General features: G+C 54.1%; 6 protein-coding genes across 6 annotated transcripts; 2 read left to right on the top strand and 4 right to left on the bottom strand.

The window, feature by feature from the left end:
- Nucleotides 1-146: 146 nt before the first annotated feature.
- Nucleotides 147-634, bottom strand: CPAR01_08513 (uncharacterized protein; the record flags this gene model as incomplete). The annotated part of the gene is made up of 2 exons (XM_060492781.1): nucleotides 147-255; nucleotides 351-634. The coding sequence occupies 2 exons, from the start codon at nucleotides 632-634 to the stop codon at nucleotides 147-149; spliced, it is 393 nt and encodes a 130-aa protein (XP_060349151.1).
- A 1,366-nt stretch (nucleotides 635-2,000) lies between these two features.
- CPAR01_08512 (acyl-CoA dehydrogenase) lies at nucleotides 2,001-3,659 on the bottom strand (the record flags this gene model as incomplete). Its single annotated transcript, XM_060492780.1, has 5 exons — nucleotides 2,001-2,510; nucleotides 2,570-2,887; nucleotides 2,951-3,377; nucleotides 3,462-3,538; nucleotides 3,636-3,659. The coding sequence occupies 5 exons, from the start codon at nucleotides 3,657-3,659 to the stop codon at nucleotides 2,001-2,003; spliced, it is 1,356 nt and encodes a 451-aa protein (XP_060349150.1).
- A 1,088-nt stretch (nucleotides 3,660-4,747) lies between these two features.
- CPAR01_08511 (arginine biosynthesis ArgJ) lies at nucleotides 4,748-6,130 on the bottom strand (the record flags this gene model as incomplete). The annotated part of the gene is made up of 1 exon (XM_060492779.1): nucleotides 4,748-6,130. The coding sequence occupies one exon, from the start codon at nucleotides 6,128-6,130 to the stop codon at nucleotides 4,748-4,750; it is 1,383 nt and encodes a 460-aa protein (XP_060349149.1).
- A 716-nt stretch (nucleotides 6,131-6,846) lies between these two features.
- Nucleotides 6,847-7,509, top strand: CPAR01_08510 (60S ribosomal subunit assembly/export protein loc-1; the record flags this gene model as incomplete). The annotated part of the gene is made up of 2 exons (XM_060492778.1): nucleotides 6,847-7,155; nucleotides 7,219-7,509. 2 exons carry the CDS (start codon nucleotides 6,847-6,849, stop codon nucleotides 7,507-7,509), a joined length of 600 nt encoding a protein of 199 aa, XP_060349148.1.
- Nucleotides 7,510-7,932: 423 nt separating this feature from the next.
- CPAR01_08509 (uncharacterized protein) lies at nucleotides 7,933-9,550 on the bottom strand (the record flags this gene model as incomplete). The annotated part of the gene is made up of 7 exons (XM_060492777.1): nucleotides 7,933-8,082; nucleotides 8,135-8,263; nucleotides 8,324-8,438; nucleotides 8,489-8,603; nucleotides 8,665-8,800; nucleotides 8,858-8,941; nucleotides 9,002-9,550. The coding sequence occupies 7 exons, from the start codon at nucleotides 9,548-9,550 to the stop codon at nucleotides 7,933-7,935; spliced, it is 1,278 nt and encodes a 425-aa protein (XP_060349147.1).
- A 1,032-nt stretch (nucleotides 9,551-10,582) lies between these two features.
- On the top strand, nucleotides 10,583-13,582 carry CPAR01_08508 (mitochondrial membrane protein Pet127; the record flags this gene model as incomplete). The annotated part of the gene is made up of 5 exons (XM_060492776.1): nucleotides 10,583-11,752; nucleotides 11,807-11,922; nucleotides 11,975-12,541; nucleotides 12,596-12,693; nucleotides 12,744-13,582. 5 exons carry the CDS (start codon nucleotides 10,583-10,585, stop codon nucleotides 13,580-13,582), a joined length of 2,790 nt encoding a protein of 929 aa, XP_060349146.1.
- Between the last annotated feature and the right edge of the window lie 845 nt (nucleotides 13,583-14,427).

Raw genomic sequence — 14,427 nt, 5'->3', positions numbered from 1 at the left:
CGGAAAAGCCAGCAGAGGCGCAAATTCAGTGTCTCTTTTCCCAAAAGATGCAAGAGACAAAACTAGTAAAACAACCCGCGAGCCAATCTCATTAGTGAAGTGAAGCTTTTATGTTGTTTTGTCAGAAGAAGATGCGACGACGCTGCCTAGAAGGCACTGTCTTTGGTAGGCGTGCCTGCTTGGTCGCCGAACACGGCGGCGTCGCTTCTGAGCTTCTTGGCAGAAGTCTGGGCGAAAAGAGACTTGGGCTTGACCCTGTTGGATAGAGAGATTAGCATTTGTTAGACTTTGACAGGAGTAGACAATGTCGGTAGACTTCATGGTTGTTGTGGGAAGATGGTATGACTTACTTGCCAACTTGCTTGTTGCGAAGGGCGCTGAGCTTAGCGGTGCAAGGGCTCATGATGTTGTCAGATGGCGAGATGTACGTCTTGGACCTATCGAGGACAATGGAGTTTAGAGTTTTGTTCTTGTTACTGCTGCGAGGCTGTAGTTTGTCGTACTTCTCTTGGGCCATCTTGTTCTGCAGGACCTGGCGGTGGTACTCCATGCTCTTGAGGTCCTTGGTGGACTGAGGGTCACTGACCACGACGGTGGCGTTGACGTCCTTGTCGCCGAGTACGTTGGGAGACATGTTTGCTTGAGGTTTGAGTGGTGTGGTGGTTTGATTTGGTTGCGGTATACGCAATGCGCAATGCTGAGCTTGTGCTGGATACTCTGAAGGTGGTTCTGCTGCTCGATGTGTGTATGGAAGACGTGAAGCTGAAGGCGCAAAGTGTGTGTTTGAGTGTCTGTGTATGGATGGATGGTTTGTTCTGGTCTGGTTTGCAGTGGGATGGTGAAGGAAGATGGATGTGTAAAGTGTTGGTGGTGGATTTGGATGGTTTGTGGTCTGTGGCTTGGGTCCCAATGCAGAGAAGGAAGAAGGTCTTTGTACTTAACGGGTGCTTGCGCTGGTGCACAGGATTTACCGTGGAGTGTTTATGACGTTCGTGAATGGATGTGAAAAAGATGCACGCTCTTCCCTCTCACTTGGAAAGCAACGAAAAGGCCCTGTCTGGCACACGTTGGGTGGTAAAGTGGGTGGAGCAGTTGCCGGGTGTCGAAGTAAACGAATTTTCTGGGATGTTGACGGGGCAACGGGCTAATCGAAACGGCGACGGCGCTGTGGGAAACTGCAGTCTGCAGATAATAGTGCAGGGGTTCAGGGGTGGGAAGGAATGCGGGTCCTCGGCCTAACTTGCCAGGGGACGACGCTACCTTACTTACCACTTACCCATCACTATGCAGTATGTATCCGTACTCCGTATTAAGGAACAAAAGACACCAAGAGACACCGAGCCTTTGCCAGTCAGGAAGCTGTGACCATCGGCCGTCGCCCGTGTGATGGACAGGTGTGGATGGGATGCGCTGTCAGGCTTCCCTTCCCTTTCCATCCTTTCCTTCTAGATTACTAGTGGGCTTCCTGGGCAACCCAGCACCCCGGACCTTATGTTGCCAGCTATGGTTCCTTGCCAATACATCCTTTTTGCCCATCGATTCTGTACAGCAAAGCAGTCGAGAGCTACGGCAATGCTTGCTTACCTTGCTACTTAGTTCTCGGTCTGTGGAGTGGCTCTGATCCCATCTCCCGTCCCACCGGGGAAAGAGAGAGGTTGCATCTGTGGTCAATGCTGCCGGCATGAACGGTCCTGAGCTGTCCAACGTGCCCATCTCCAAGGTAACTAGCAGCGTCACCTCCCGGACCTTAATGCCGCAGGATCTCTTGAACTACTCAATTTCACATGGCCAGACAATGGGGTACTAGTGTGACTCAGAGAACATGGAGCGGCGGCGGGCCAACGGGTTGCAGATCACTTCTCTCATCCCAATTGTCAATCCTATCTGGGGAGGGACAGGGCCTAGACTGACCCAAGGCCTGTCATTCGCGACGTTGTACACAAAAAGATATCATTCAACTATACAAAAACGCCTAGCTGGCGACGCGACGCGACGCAACCTCACAGCTTGGACTTGGTAATCTTGGCCCCAGGTTGGAACGTCGAGGTCTTGTACTGCGCATGCAGCTGCTCCGTCTTCTGCTTCTGCCACTGGATCTTGTCCGTGACCTCCTTGCCCCTCTTATTCTCGTTCTTGCCAAGCTGCTGCAGGTGCACCTCGTCCGGTCCGTCAGCGAGCCGCAGCGTGCGAATGTTGGCCCACATGCCCGCCAGCGGCGTGTCCTGACAGACGCCGGCCGCGCCAAACGACTGGATGGCGCGGTCGATGACGGTCAGCGCCGTCTGCGGGACGAGCACCTTTGCCTCGGCGATCTCCTTGAGCGCCTTCTTGGGGCCGAGGTCGTCCATCCTGATGGCCGCGTTGAGGACTACCAGGCGGGCGGCGTCGATTTCGATGCGGGACTTGGCTACCCACTCGAGGATGACGCCGTGCTCCTTGAGCTGCTTACCGAACGGCGTCTTGGTCGGGTCGTTGATGCGCATCAGCATCCACTCGAGAGCTCGCTCGGCCTGGGGAGATGTACACGTTAGTCTATAGCCGTCACACACAAACTTGTGGATGGACCTACTGCTCCAATGGTACGCATGGCGTGGTGGATGCGACCGGGACCAAGTCTGCCCTGGATAATCTCAAAGCCGCGGCCCTCGCCGAGCACCAAGTTGCTGGCAGGGACTCTGACGTCCTTGAAGCTGACGTGACCGTGGCCGTGGGGCGCATCGTCGTAGCCGTAGACCTGCAGCATGCGGTGGATAGTGATGCCCTTTGTGTCCGCGGGGACGAGGATGACGGACTGTTGCCTGTAGGGGTCCTTGTTGTTTGCGTCGCTCTTGCCCATGACGATGTAAACCGAGCATCTGGGGTCACCAGCACCGCTGGACCACCATTTCTACTGTCATGTCAGCAATGAAACTCCAGAACGCTGGAACACGCGTAGGGTCCCCCAACGTACCGAGCCATTCAGGACGTATTCGTTGCCCTCCTTGCGCATGCTGAGCTGAATGTTGGTCGCGTCCGACGAGGCAACCTCGGGCTCCGTCATCAAGAAAGCGGAGCGGATCTGGCCCTCCATCAACGGCTTGAGCCACTTTGCCTTTTGCTCCTCGTTTCCGTACTTGGCCAGCACCTCCATGTTACCCGTGTCGGGCGCGGCGCAGTTGACGGCCTCGGAGGCGACGCGCGACTTGCCGAGCCACTCGGCCATGAGGCCGTACTCGAGATTCGTGAAGCCGGGCGACTCCTTGTAGTGGCCCTTTGGCAAGAACATGTTCCACAGGCCCAACTTCCTGGCCTTGACCTTGAGGTCGTCGACGATGGCCGGGTGGTGGTCCCATCTCGCGTCGCCCTGGCCGATCTGGGCGTCTAGGACGGGGTCTGCTCTGCACACAGGAAATAGGATGTTTAGTCCCGGTGGACGAAGCGAGACAGCGTTTTTTGGGGTAGTAGATGGAGATTTTGCTTACGGGATGCACTCTTCTTCGACAAACTTGGCCACGAGATCAAGCGCCTCTTTGGCGCGATCGCTGAGGCGATCCAGGACCTGGAAGGCGGTGATAGCTGGGTCAGCAATGCTGTTGCGGTTTCCAAATTTTGGGTACCTGAGCTAGGATGAAGCTCTCCCCGCACTAGCGACTTACGATGGCTGGGACTCTGGACGTCATCTTGGGGGAAAATGTGAGCGAGGCGAATTGAGGTGAACGGTACAAGATTGATTCGTCTCAGAGTTGGGAATTTGCGAGGTTTTGGAGATATGGAAGAGTACAGAGATGCAGAAAATGGGGAACAACGTCAATTGGGCATGGATATCTACTCCCTTTTTGAACGAGGAGTGTTTAGTCTCATCGTACGGTAGACGAGCGATGGGGCGAGCCGGCAAGCCGAGGTTGAGTCTGGAGCTGCCTAGGGAGTAGGGACCCCCAAAAGGTGGGGATCCTGGGGTAGCCGCCTTTGAACCTCCGCCTCCGCCCTCTGCGTCTGAGAATGGCCCCAGACCCCTCCCCAGATTTGTAGCGGTGGGTTTCTGCCGTATAGCTGGGCTCATCCTTTGGGTTGACTAGCCATATCTACTAAGAGGGCTGAAAAGATTCCTTACCTAGATCACTTGGATAGCTTATTGCCAAACTGCTCATAAGGTGGGTTGAGGTGGGTTCGAAACGGACTTCATTTCTAGGGCGATAGAGGCAAATTCCGGTCCTATCGTAAGATTACCTAGATACCTGTCTTAGGATCACCCCGGCCCACGGTCAATTACCTACTAAGGTAGCTTCAGGACTCACTGTTAGTGTTCAGTGACAGTTCCTCCTGATTAGAACTGTTCCCCGGCGCTCATTAATTCTCACAAAACTGAAAGTACGGACACCCCGTAAGGATAATGCGGTGGTGCCACTTCGGCGCGTCACCGTGGCGGGGGAGCGCCAGTCGTGCCGGCCTCCAATAGCAGTGCCCGCACCCAACCCCGATGCCTCGGCGCGGTCTTCAGGCCGGCGGGATACTTTCCCGGTGCCTTGGCTCACTCTTTCCTGTGGTACGCAATTCCGAATTCCTTGCGCTTACAACATTTCGATGCCGTCGACGACACGAATCAAACCATATAGTAATTATTCAATTGGCTGGCTGGTCTATTTCCTTGACAAACAATGGCCAAATACCTACCTTTTAGACGCTCTTCTAATATGACAATGCTTCAAGCTCTCTCTACCTAAAATCTGGGCCTTTCATTTCCCCAATCCGTTGATTTACCACGTCCCTTTTATGTGCGGTAGTCACCGTTGATGGTAATGTACTCGTGACTGTAATCGCAAGTCCAGTATGTTGCCTCCTTGTCGCCAGTTCCCAGCCTCACCAAGATCTCTAGATCCTCCAGCTCCAAAATCTCCGAGGCCCTGGCTTCGTCGACCATCTCCGGCTCGCCGTTGACCAAGAGCTTCAACTCAGGCGTGCCGTCGGTAGGGACGAACGAGACGTTGGTCTTCTCGGGCGTGACCTCGGGGACGTCATTGACGGCCTGGCCGGGCTCCGACACGAGCGAGTAGCCGGTCGCGCACAGGATGCGGCCCCAGTTGGCGTCCCGTCCGTACAGCGCAGTCTTCACGAGGGGCGACCTGGCAATGGTGCTGGCAATCTTGCGCGCGGCCTCCTCGCTGGCGGACTCGACGACGCGGATGGTGACGAACTTGGTGGCGCCCTCGCCGTCGCGGACGATGAGCTTGGCCAGGTCGATGGAGAAGTCGGTCAGGACCTGCTGGAAGGCGGCGTAGTCGGGTGAGTCCACGGAGGAGATTTCCTTGCCGCCGGCAGCACCGTTGGCGAGCAGAGCGAGAGTGTCGTTGGTCGAAGTGTCTCCGTCAATGGTGATGCTGTTGAACGAGCGGTCGACGGCGTGCTTGAGGACGGAAGGCATGACAGCGGGCGAGATGGGCGCGTCCGTGGCAACAACTCCGAGAAGGGTGGCCATATTGGGGTGAATCATACCCGCGCCCTTGGTGGTTCCAGCGATGCGGTATTCAACATTTGGTGACGAAGGCAGCGTGAAGGTCTTTGACATGAGTTTCGGGAACGTATCGGTCGTGCAGATGGCGGTAGCAAAGCTCAGCCAGTGCTTGTGAGAGGAGCCCAGAGCTCCCTGGGCAGCTGGGACGTTATCGACAATCTTGGCAATGGGCAGCCTCTGTCCAATGACTCCTGTGCTCATGACAATGGTGGATGACGCATCGCCCTCCCCTCCGACAACCTTATCGGCTGCGCTGGACATCAGAGAAGCATCCTCGAGACCTCCCTTTCCAGTGACGGCATTGGCGCATCCCGAGTTGATGAGAACGCTGCGGATGCCGCGGTTGGCCTTCTTCTTGAGTAAGTCCCTGCTGAAGGTGACGGGCGCCGCCTGGAACTTGTTCTTGGTGAAGACGGCGGCGGCGGCACAGGGCCGGTCTGAGCTGAGAAGAGCGAGATCGGGCTTCGTCTTGTTTCCCGGCTTCACGCCAACGAGAATACCAGAGGCCTGGAAGCCCTTGGGATAGGTGCCCTCCGTCGGGACGTACTTCTTCTTGGCGGCCGGAATGCTTTCGGCGGAGACTGAGTAGCACCTCACGAACTGAGCCAAGTGGCCGGGAAACCTCTTGACGGGTTGCGCCATTCTGACAACTGGCGACAGCCCAATGTTGTGACTAAAGGACCTGGAGAAGAGAGGAAGCTCGAGAGCCAATTGGCTCAGGTACGGCTTGCTGTGATGCTGGAGTTGTGTGAGTTTCCTGGTGAGAGAATGTTAGTCACTAGGTAAAGAGGTGAGAAGAGAGATTTAGACGACGCAAGGTGTGCGATAACGGCAGTCGCCCATTTTTCTTGACAGGGATAGCACAGTGCCGCACTGCAAAAGGCGTATTGAGACCAGTACCGATCCTGGCGGCTTGTTCTGACGCTGCAGCTCACGTTCAATTCGACCGAGTCATACCTTGGGTCGGTTTGCACTTTTGAGATTGACGACTCATGTCTCGCTCTACAATGGAATCCAATTGTCTCCTAGGAAGTTAGGCAGTCAAAGTAAAACAGATGATTACCTGCTGCGCGGTACCTTGTTGCAAGTTCGTCGAGACTTACCTGTTGGAAGGGTCTCGGCTCGGAATTCAGACCCCTGCAGCCAGTGAGATCGAATGGCGGGGAGCGGGCCCACTCGAGCTTATCGCATCCGCCTCGGTGAGCTTATCGCTTCCCAAGCATAGAAAAAAATTCTAAGAAAGTCGCACCCTTGGTCCCTCCAACCACCCAGCCGAGTCGCGACACGCTCCAATTGTATAATCCAAACCCGCCACAACCCGCAACAAGAAGACACTTCGCGTCACCGTCTTCGCAGAAATGGCGCCCAACAAGACGAGAACGATTAAGAACAAGCACGCCGCCAACGGCTCCGGCATCAAGAACAGCAAGGCCGCAGACAAGAGGCCCGTTCCCGATGGCATTGTTAGGAAATCCAGAGACACGCCAAAGGGCACCAAGCCCCTCAAGGCCGGCGGCAAGACGAATCTCGAAGCCCTGCTGAAGAAACGCAAGAAGAAGATCTACACGGAGGAAGAGCTCGGCATTCCCAAGCTGAACAAGATCACGCCGGTCGGCGTGGAGAAGCCCAAGGGCAAGAAGAAGGGCAAGGTCTTTGTCGATGACAGGGTACGGCTCCCCAGCGCTTCTGTTTCTTGCAGACTATTTTGACAACTAACCCCACCCGAACAGGAGAGCATGAACACCATCCTCGCCATGGTTCAGGCCGAGAAGGAGGGCCAGATCGAGTCCAAGATGATGAAGGCGAGACAAATGGAGGAGATCCGTGAGGCCCGCCGGGTAGAGGCCGAGAAGAAGGAAGAGGAGAAGAAGAACAAGCTGGAGGAGACCAAGGACTCGCTGCGCAAGAAGAGGAAGCGCAACCCCCGCGCCGAGGACGAGGACAAGATCAGCCAGTACGCGACCGCGGGGTCAAAGGCCGCCAAGCCCAAGGCGAAGAAGAAGAGCGTCTCCTTTGCGTGAGTGAAGAAGATGGGGGGATTTTGGGAGCACTTAAGCAGCATGTCTTTGCATCTTGGGCGGCGTTCGGGAGTGCCAAAAAAGAAAACATATTGGGTTGGTAAAAAGTTGGGAGGGAAAACGTCTTCTGATTCGTCTGTTTGTTTTATCCCTCTGTTGTGTCAACGGCGTTCAGAGCAGATACCACGGCGAGGGCTTGACCTTGCGCGAGAGCTTAATGCACCACCATAGGACAGCGGTCAGCCAGGTGTTGCCAAGATGTGAATTGCATATCTTACCGTTGCAAATACCTGTCCGAATACTATCCTGTTTCATAGCTTTGTCCGCTACTGCGAATGCCAATGAAAAGCAGGTGTACTTTTTCTATCTACGCCATCTAAGTCTATACGGATACAAATTCTGTTCCCATGTCTATTATGTCCCGCGTTATTCTGCGGCTGCCTTGATCTCCATTCTGTGCCTCGCAGGGGTGAAGTGGAACTCTGACTTGCCGTTCCTAGGTGGAAGTCCATTGGTCTTCGGAGGTAGCTGGCTGTGGTCCACGTTGAACGCCATGTGGTTAAAGAAGTTTGAGACCTGGTCTCGTCAGTTCGTCATTTCTCAAAATTCTCGGAATGATAGGACGTACCGGCTTGGCATGCCATCTTCCGCCTCCGGGCTCAAACCAGCAAAGGTGGCCGCCCAAGGAGGTGGTGCACAAAACCGTGTACGGGTTCTTGCTGAATTCCTCGTAAGGGATGGCTTCTTCTACTGCAATCTGTAAAGTTTAGTCAGCTTGCCTTGAATTTGGGGGGGGGGGGGCAAAGTGGTCGCTTACAGGATCGTCGGTAGCATGCAGGGCGAGGAAGGGGATCCGGATGGCCAAGACCGCGTCGCAGGAAGACGCATCGCGGTAGTAAGCACTCTCTGTGGGGTAGCCCCAGCTGACGCATCTGCGATTGTGAGAAATGGTCTGCGGGATCGGTGGCATATGGAGACTTACTGGACTTCTCTGTCAAACTCCCATAGGTACGTCACGTTCTGGAGACGTTCAAGGTCGAGGTTCGTGTGCTTCTGTACCTCCTCCTTGTGTCCATTGATCAGTTGCTTCATGCTAGCTAAATAGGCGTGTAAGTACTGAGGATCAGACTCGCATGTTGCGTGATGAGAGCAACTTACTTCCCATAACTCGTTGATAGACCTCTCTACCAAGGAAAGTGCGCTTCAATGCCTTGTTGGAGACTTCAAGGTTGAAGGGGTTGGAGCACGCGATAGCGGCCGTCAACTGGCAGTCAACGCCCTCCTCGCCACAGTACTTAAGTAGAAGAATTAGTCAACGTGAGAAGGGTATGGTGTGAAACTATTAACCTACGTTTGTCAACATGTTGGCGCCAAGTGAGAAGCCCAAGCCAAACAGAGGGCGGTTGGGGAACTTCTTTCTCAACCACTTGATGGTCTGGGCCGATTGTCAGTTGATCTCCTGCAAAACATGATAAGCAGCGAATGAGTTACTGACCTGACGGAAGTCCCATGTTGCTCTAGCATTGTACAAGATACCACTCGTGAATTTGCTGTTGGCACATCCTCTCGAGTTCACCACGCACACCTCCCAGTTTCCCGAGTCGATCAACGGCGCAATGGCATGTCTCAGGTAAATCTCATGAGAGCCACCCGAGAGGCCGTGGAGAACGACCAATTGGGGCCGGTTGTCGTCCGATGCCAGAGTCTCAAACTCCTGGTCCTCAAAGTACACCGTCCGCGGCGGCAAGGTGCTATCGGTCTCCTCGAAGGGCTGCGCTACGAAGTCGACGGCAAACGTGCCTTCGAAGGCCTTGTCATCGGCGTGGAAGACCTTGCGACGATAGTACACTGGTGGGCCGTGCTGCTTCGTGGCAGTCCACATGGTCTGCAAGTGACCGTTGAAGAGGAGCGGGTTCATGTGGCATGGCGGCGTGACCTTCTCACAAATTTTGAGGAGGTCGGTTTGGGCGCCATCCCTCTCCTTGAGAGCCACAGGCGAAGGCGCGTGTGTGAAGTTGATTTTGGCGTGTCCTAGCCAGTCCATGATTCGGAGTCTTCGGACAGCAGTTGATCGAGACAGTTTGGCTTGAGAGAAAGTTTGCGATAGCAAAAGGCGAAAAAGTCCCTTCACTAGACAGCACAGCAGTTAATGTCAGAATGCTGAGTGAAAATTAAAGGAGAGAATCAGTCGTACGACGTTATGAAGAGGCTAGGGATTCTAGAAAAGACTGAAGTGCAGATGAGGATATTGCGAAGTCAAGGTGAATTCTCATGCGAGGATAGCTGAAGAGCCATAAGTCATGGCAGTGGAGCCCCGAGGACTGGTACCGATTTAAGGTACTAGGTATACAATTCACAATGTTGGCTACGGACCTTGGGTCCCAACTTCAAGTCCTGGGGGGCGAACCAACGGGCCATTTGTCTTGAATTGGGTGTAGGACCGAGAGTCTGAAATCAGCCTACCATGATAGATCGGCGCCGGGTTCACCAAGTGTCCGTTCTGCAGCGGGATTCAGTGGTATGTCCGTACGACAGCAGATTTCAAGCTTGATAAAAGTAGGCGAATGACGTGGATCACCTATGAAGGTATCCCGTAGCAGTAAAGAAAGCAAGATGGATTCGGCATCGAGCCGAGGCACAAGTTGACAGCCAATTAGAATACAAAGTGGACCGACTCGACTCGTAACCGTACCCAGAGGCTAAGACTGTGTTCAGCCACGCAGTGCCACACTCATCGGGATTCCAAAAGTTTAGAATTTCAGTACGAAGTATCCGCCTAAGGTATGTAGCCATCCGCCCATCCTTACGTATGCCTTTTTGGGGCAAGACGGAGCCACCATGGTCTGTGCATCTCCCAACCTGATCGGAACCGTGGGGGGGATCCACGGCACGTGGAATTATGTAAGGCACGCAGGGACCATGGGCCATTGCTCGACCAGTCGTTCCTCGAGGAGCCTCGCGACCTGCAGGTGCGGCTATTGGACAGCAACCGCGTCGCAACAAGTCAGTCCAGTTCAACGAAGCGATCGTCGAGATTCCATGAAGTGAAGCCTGCGATCCCTATGCAGTCCCAAAGATGACATACCGGGGCTCCTTGCCTTCGGGGCAGGCCTTCAGTGGCCAGCAGCACGTCCCCCAACCCTACCACGATCCCTACAGCAATAGCAATGGCAATGGCGGCGGGAGTGGGAATGGCCAGAACCAAAACTACGCGAACGCTGCATACGGCAGTCACGGCCAAGTTCAACCGATTCACGGCAGTTACCACCATCAACCGCCTGCCCAAGCTCCGGCTCCTATCCTTCCTGCGCCTACGCCGATGAACATGCAGGCGAACGGATATGGGCAGTTCCCTGCGTATGGCGGCACCTTCCCGCAGCAGCAACAACAGCAGCAGCCGCAATACCCCCACCATCACCAACTCCAGCAGCCCTTTCCTCACGGGAATACGATGAACGTACAGTTTGCGCCTCCTCATTCGCCCTTTGTTCAAACCACACACGCCTCTCGTTCTCCTGCGCTTGCGCCTGCACCGACACCGACACCGACGCCGCCAATTTACGCTGAGTATCAGCCAACGCAGCAGCCGCAGCAGCCGCAACATCAACCGCAATTTCAACCTCACTTCCAGCAACAGCCTCAGCCGCCGCCTCAAACACCGCAGCAGCTGCAGCAGCTACAGCAACAGCGTAGCCCCCAAGTCTTTCCGGCGGTACCGCAATATGCTCAGTTCTCTCAGCCGCCCATGGGTCAATCTCAGGCCGTGCCAGTCCTGAATCAGACTTTCGCAGAGCCTTCTCCAGTTCAACCGAGTCCCGAGCCTCACTTCACAAACTCGCCAACTGTACAGCCGGCACGATCACCTAGCATAGCTAGAAAGTCACCTGCGATATCCTCGATGAACTCTCCGGCCATATCTTCTAGAGGCTCTCCCGCCTTATCGACGAAAGCAAGGTCTTACGACACGACGACGATCCTTGTTCACGTGGCAGAAGAGTGTTTCGAGAAGGCGCGCCGTGGTGTACAAAGAGTAGCGGTATCTGGGTCAGACGAGCAACTACGCGAGTACCAAAAGTTGATTACAACTGGTCTGGCATGTCTCGAGGCTGCATTCCAAAGCAATCGTCTGTCTCCGAGACAAGAGGCGAAAGCAAGATTGAGATATGCGTCTATATTGTGTGATGAGACTGAGAATCTTCAAGAGGCAGAAACAGCCTTGAGCAAGGGCATCACTATCTGCGACAAGGTATGTTAAATTAGATCGTTACTCGCTCGAATCTTTTGTTGACATTCCTTCCAGCATAGATACGCCGATCTCAAGTACTGTATGCAATATCTTCTGCTTAAGGTACTTTTTCAGAGGAACCAGAAGGCAGCATTCATCGCCGTTGACAAAAATATTGCGGACTGTCTCACGTGCGTAACCTTCCCTTGATCGATATTGGCCCGTTGCTTACAAAAGTACTAGGTTCAAACATATACACTGGGTTTACGCCTTTCGTCTGTTGAAGGCTACGTTCCATGTCCATGCGGGTAGTCCACCCGATGCGGCAGTGCTGGACAACTTGCGCGCTATTGCCGTTTTAGCGGGCGAGCGAGGGGATAACGCCATGGTTGTCTTCGCCTCCCTCTTGGAAGGCTTGTCGGTGCTGAGGAACATGCGCCCTGACACCATCGAACGAGTGCAAACTTGTCTGGCGCAAGCCACCAAGTTTCAACTGGATCCCTCCGTTCAGATTCCGCAGCTGGATGTTTTGATGCTGTTGCTCGACCTTGCGTGTAGCATGCACCAGAAAACGCCCGATATCTTGATTCACAAACTGAGAACACTTCAAGCAAAGCTTGATGCAAACTTAGGATCCCAAACATGGACCGATCTAAACCCCGAGATCTTGATCCCTGTCAAGAAGCACAACTCAACCTCGGCAACCCTCAGCGATGATACCTCTGCAATCCTCCGATCTGGGCCAACAAACGGGCAACACGACTACATTGTTATGACTTTCCTGAACCGGCTGGAGATTATAGTATTGACGTAAGTACAACACAACTGCGCCGTCTTTGTCAGATGTTAATTAACCGGCAACAGCTATACGTTCAGTGGTTTAGCCGGCATGTATCGCCCTGGTTCGGATCCTAAGAGGAGTCACGAATTCTGGAAGGAGGGGTTCGATGTATTGGCAAAATGTAAGTGCGGCTTGTGTTCCCAGACGTGCATGAAGCTGACGCAACACAAGGGAACAAGGAGATAGCCCCCAGTGTTCCTGCAGCATCCCTACGCGAGTCGATGGAGCAGGCTAAATGGAGGACCGAAATCTTCTGTTACTTGCAAGCTCTGACGGGGCTGTACTTTGCAACGCACAGTCAATGGCCAAAAGTCGAACAGTGCGTGGCACAACTGCAGCAGGCTATCACACCAGCTGTGAACGAAATCTTTAGCGTATTCTCGCTATACCTCTCCGGGGTCTATCATCAAGGCACCGGTGATTTGGAGACTGCTCTATTGTTGTTCGAGGACGAGAGGTTGAGTATCGATGCAGGCCGTGGGGGTTCAGGTGGCAGAAAGCCTGCTAAGCTGGAGCTGTGCATACTTGCTGCGCTGAACCGTATCTGGATTCTTCAAGATTCATCTTACCGCGACGAGATGACATCTACTGAGCTATTGGACCAGTTGCGGCCGATGTGTACGGAACACCAAGATCCGGACATCCGTACCGCCTTCAACCTCGTACAGGCAACGGCTCAGACGATGCCCCCGCCATCTATGCACCAAATCAAAACGAGTATAACGAACTCGTTGAATGGGTCTCGGGTGACAGGTAACACGCACTGTCTGGCGATAGCCCTCAGCATCATGCGGTCCAGACTTTTCGATAATGTAGTGGGCGAACAAGCTCTGAAAAGCGCAAGGGCAGCCTCGACACAGGCGAAGCGGAGTGGAAACTTGCTTTGGATGAGTGTGGCGGACGGTATGCTGGCGGATTCTTTTGAAGTCCAAGCACTCTTTGCAGACGCCGAAGCAGCGCGGCAGACAGCCACGGACTATGCGTCTCACGCATTCACTGGGAAGGAGTAGTGGGTTCGGGCTCAGCGTGGATCATGTTTTCACGGCATTATGGACTGGCGTCTGGTGCGGTATTTGGCCTGGCATGAGCTGATTGTTTGGGAAAGCATAATACCCCCCAATTTGTACCGCTGCCAGATGATGCGGCGAAATTGACTGGGAGAGATGGATTTGTTGCTACACACGCCATAAGGTCGTTATTCTTTAGAAAGTTGATGGGCTATACGGCTTCAGCCTATCAGCAGCTACTGCCTCGATTCCTCTCGTGATTTACATCAAGCTCGCCAAGATCGAAGTATGGCAAGGTAAGATAGGTAAGAGGACACTGCTTGGTTCTTGAGCGACCAAGATAGTGTTTTTTACTGCCTTCTTAACTGCCCGAGGTGAGCTACCGGTACCCTAAGGTAGGAATGCAAGAAGGGAGTTAAGGTAGACAGGGGGCCAGGGTTTTGCTCATAGGCATGCGATCTGCGCATGCACGGACCAAGATTCCTTTGGACCCTGGTCGCAATTGATTAAACTGTGGCGCGTCCCGTCCGCGTTCCGTTCTTCCTAATAGAAAAAAATTGACCAGCGGCTTTCTAGCCCACTTCAAACTCCCCGTCAACGTTCAAGGCTACAAATCGTCACCTTTTTCTCTCAATGCTTCGTGCAAACACCCTGCGCCTTCAAAGGCTGGGAAACTCCTACGTTTGTGCGTCCTGCCGGCCCTGCCTTTCAGCACCATGTCGGACGCGACCCTCTTTCTTCCAGACCACTCCCCTGGTTGGCGACCGAGGCTATAGGGTGAGTAGCTCGAACAAGAAATCGACAGCAACGCCAGGCCCAAAACACGATGCTGAACACAGCAACGATGC

Source organism: Colletotrichum paranaense (genome assembly GCF_030867605.1).
Source record: "Colletotrichum paranaense strain IMI 384185 chromosome Unknown Scaffold_6.1, whole genome shotgun sequence".
Taxonomy (NCBI): Eukaryota; Fungi; Ascomycota; class Sordariomycetes; order Glomerellales; family Glomerellaceae; genus Colletotrichum; species Colletotrichum paranaense.
The sequence above is the reverse complement of the archived record's forward strand: the minus strand, read 5'-3'. Positions and strand labels throughout refer to the sequence as shown.